This window comes from Myotis brandtii, unplaced genomic scaffold (genome assembly GCF_000412655.1).
Source record: "Myotis brandtii unplaced genomic scaffold, ASM41265v1 scaffold1094, whole genome shotgun sequence".
NCBI classification, from domain to species: Eukaryota; Metazoa; Chordata; class Mammalia; order Chiroptera; family Vespertilionidae; genus Myotis; species Myotis brandtii.
Window position 1 is genome coordinate 122,307 of NW_005353728.1, and position 4,028 is coordinate 126,334.

The 4,028-nt window shown below is 58.3% G+C and overlaps 1 protein-coding gene across 1 annotated transcript in view; it reads left to right on the forward strand.

The window, feature by feature from the left end:
* Positions 1 to 781, forward strand: part of SLC27A5 (solute carrier family 27 (fatty acid transporter), member 5) — a 12,106-nt gene extending 11,325 nt beyond the window's left edge. The window contains exons 9-10 of the mRNA XM_014543551.1: positions 1 to 88; positions 176 to 781. The exon at positions 1 to 88 is cut by the window's left edge and continues 8 nt beyond it. Coding sequence (XP_014399037.1) covers positions 1 to 88; positions 176 to 352 — 265 coding nt within the window. The 3' untranslated portion in view covers positions 353 to 781. The remainder of the gene's footprint in view (positions 89 to 175) is intronic.
* Positions 782 to 4,028: the final 3,247 nt, after the last annotated feature.

Sequence of the window (4,028 nt, forward strand, 5' to 3'; positions counted from 1 at the left end):
CGGCCGGGCCTTCGACGGGCAGAAGCTGTACCAGCACGTCCGCACGTGGCTCCCGGCCTACGCGGTCCCCCATTTCATCCGCATCCAGGTGAGCTGGGGGGGGGTGGCTGTGGCTGGGAGGCGGGAGGTCGTGGCTGTGGGAGTCGCGGGTGGAGTTGCAGTCCGCCCCCTGCAGGACACCCTGGAGATCACCAACACCTTCAAACTGGTCAAGTCCCGGCTGGTGCGCGAAGGCTTCGACGTGGGCACCATCGCGGACTCGCTGTTCGTGCTGGACGGCCAGGCCCAGACCTTCCGGCCGCTGACACAGGACACGTACCGGGCCGTGTGCGAGGGCACCTGGAAACTCTGAACCGCTGGCCGGTGACGGGGCCAGGCCAACGCTGACCGCTGTCAAAAACTAATAATAAACGGCAGCACTTTGCAATCGAGCTGCAGCTGCTGTGCCAGAGGAGCGACCGTGCAGGTCTCACGTCTCAAGCCTTTGACTGTGAAGACGGGGCCTGATCGACCTTGTGTCCTGAAGAGCTGTTTGCAGGAATAACAAGAAAGCAGTTACGATCAGTGGACTGGTGGCTACGGACCTGAAAAATGAAAAGCAATAGCACTGCCTTCCGTCTATGGGTGTAATTGTGCCCCTGCCCTTTCTCAGGAATTTCCCTGGCCTCTGTCTCCTGATCAGAACACTCTTGGGCATCTGCCTGAATCAGTACTTCAGGAAAAGTTATTCCCCCCCACACACACCTGCCTAATTTTCAAATAAACGCTAGTTTCCTCTCGCTTTGGAAGCCTCTTTCTTTTTTTTAATGTTTTTTTATTGGTTTCAGAGAGGAAGGGGGAGAGAGAGAGAGAGAGAGAGAGAGATCAATCGGTTGCCTCCCGCATGCACCCCAACCAGCGACCTTCAGGTGCAGGGAAGACACTCAGCCAACTGAGCCGAACTATGAGGGCGACCGGCCACGGGCGGACGTGCAGGCGCTGGACTGAGGCGCGAAGGTTGAGCAGGAAGAAAAGGGGGGAGCGCTGGGGGGAGGGCGGGCGCAGAGGCCTCTGAGGTCGGGCTCTGCAGGGTCTGCAACCGGACGTGCCCTCGGGGCGCAGTGGGCGCTGCAGACCAGAGGTCACGAGAAAGGAGCCCCCAGCGCAGAGGCCTCCAAAGGGTCCCCAAGGCTGAACGTGTCCCCCGGGGCATTGTGGGAGCTGCGGGCAGAGGCCCGAGAACGTCATGGAGGCCTCTGTGACGTATGAGGTCTTGGTGACGTAAGGAGCGCCGTCACAGTCCCGAAGTGCGGCCTGGAGCATCTGGGAGCTGCGGGCAGAGGCCAGCGGACGTCCACGCTCCTCGCTCCTGGCATGTGGAGTCGGAGCCGCTGCCAGAATCCACCAGGAACGAGGGGGTCCACCAGGGACTAGCGACCACCCAGGGCCACGGGAATTCCCTGAGGCCCATAAGGGACCTTGGACCCACCAGGGACCGGGGACCCACCGTCCTCGTCACGCCCCCTGCGGATCTCGCCTGCTCGCCCGCTCGCTCGCCCACCTGTAACCGCTCCATCTCCAGTTTGGACGCGGCGGGCCGCACCAGGGTGAGCCCCGGGTCAGAAGGTCCTCGGATTCTGGGGGTGGCGGAGGCGGCCCCCGCCCTCTCCCAGCTCCAGGCTGCAGCCAGGTCCTGCCCTGCCCAGGCCAATCCCCGGGTCGCCCATGTCACACCCCGCTGCCCCTGCATGTGTCAGAGGCTGCAGAGGCTCCTTCCTTTTATTTTGTTGTTTTGAAATTTCAGAGAGAGGAAGGGAGAGGGAGAAATAGCAACATCAATGATGAGAATCATTGATTGGCTGCCTCCTGCACGCCCTGCCCTGAGGATCGAGCCTGAAACCCAGGCATGTGCCCCGACCTGGAATGGAACCACGGAATCGTGACCGCCTGGTTCACAGGTCAGTGGCCAACCACTGAGCCACACCCGGCCCAGGAGGGCTCCTTCGTGGAGTGTGCCTGTTTCCTGGACACTATCCCCACAAAGATGCCCCTTATTTTCAAAGTAGGAAGCAGCTGGAGAAGGTAACGTCTTCCAAAGACATGCATGTCCTAATCCCTGGAAACGGTGGGTGCGTCCTCGTCACGCCCCCTGCGGATCTCGCCTGCTCGCCCGCTCGCTCGCCCACCTGTAACCGCTCCATCTCCAGTTTGGACGCGGGCCGCAGGCCCAGGGTGAGCCCCGGGTCAGAAGGTCCTCGGATTCTGGGGGTGGCGGAGGCGGCCCCCGCCCTCTCCCAGCTCCAGGCTGCAGCCAGGTCCTGCCCTGCCCAGGCCAATCCCCGGGTCGCCCATGTCACACCCCGCTGCCCCTGCATGTGTCAGAGGCTGCAGAGGCTCCTTCCTTTTATTTTGTTGTTTTGAAATTTCAGAGAGAGGAAGGGAGAGGGAGAAATAGCAACATCAATGATGAGAATCATTGATTGGCTGCCTCCTGCACGCCCTGCCCTGAGGATCGAGCCTGAAACCCAGGCATGTGCCCCGACCTGGAATGGAACCATGGAATCGTGACCGCCTGGTTCACAGGTCAGTGGCCAACCACTGAGCCACACCTGGCCCGGGAGGGCTCCTTCGAGGAGTGCGCCTGTTTCCTGGACACTATCCCCACAAAGATGCCCCTTATTTTCAAAGTAGGAAGCAGCTGGAGAAAGTAACGTCTTCCAAAGACATGCATGTCCTAATCCCTGGAAACGGTGGGTGTCACCTCACATGCCAAAGGGCTCCTGTAGATGAATCAGGTGAGGACAGAAAGAGATGCTTCAGGATCCTGAGACAGGGATGATGACAGCTCACCAGGTGAGCGCTAAATGCAACCGCAAGGGTCTTTCTAAGGCCGTGGTTCTCAACCTTGGCCGCACATTAAAATCACCTGGGAATCTTTAAAATCCTGATTTCTGGGCCTCATCCTCCGGAAATTCTGTTTCTTTGTTATGGGGTGGGGCCACAACATTAGTAACGAAGAAACAGAATTTCCGGAGGATGAGGCCCAGAAATCAGGATTTTAAAGATTCCCAGGTGATTTCTAATGTGCAGCCAAGGCTGAGAACCACTGTTCGAAGGAGAAGGCAGGAGGCTCAGAGCTGGAGGGACCGCAGCACAAGAGAGACCTCACCACCACTGCTGGCTTTGCGGGTGGAAGAAGGGGCCAAGGGATGAGGCAGCCTCTTGAAGCTGGAAAAGGCAATAAAATGGCCCTTGCCAGTTTATCTCAGTGGTTAGAGCGTTGGCCCGAGGACTGAAGGGTTGAAGGCTCAATTCTGGTTCAATTCAAGGGCTAGATCCCCAGCCCTGGTCGGGGCACGTGCAGGAGGCAACTAATGTCTCTCTCTCACATTGACGTTTCTGTCTCCCTCCCCCTGCCCCTTCCATTCTTTCTGAAAAATCAATGGGAAAATTGGTGAGGATTTCAAAAAAAGGGGGGGGAAAGGCAATAAACTGGATTTTCCCCTAGAGCCTCCAGGAGTAGCCTGCCCTGATGACACCTTGATTTAACTCAGTGAAGCTGTTTCACAGTCATGAGAAAACAAATGTGTGTTGTCTGGAGCCCCCACGCTTGTTGAAACTAATAAGTGCACTGAGAACGTCGGAATGCCTGCTGGGGAACCCAGCTGTGCCTCCGGGGGCAGCAGGCCGCTGGCCCTTCGCTCTCCTGCTCTCCGCTGACCAACTGCATGGGCTGTGGGGGCACAGACCCGACCTGCAGCTGTGCGGGCCGAAGGGCCTTGTTCTCAGAGCCCCTTCCTACTCGTGCGTAACGGAGGCCCTGCTGGACCTGGAGAGCATGATGCTGAGCGAAACAAGCCAGTCGGAGGAAGATAAACACCACATGATCTCACCCATGTGTGGGATGTAATGATCAACATAAACTGATGAACAAGAATAGATCCAGAGACAAATGGCAGGCGAGGGGGGTTAGAGAGCAACCAAGGACTTGTATGCACATCAGCATCACCAATGGACACAGACACGGAGGCGGTGGGGGCTGGCCCGGG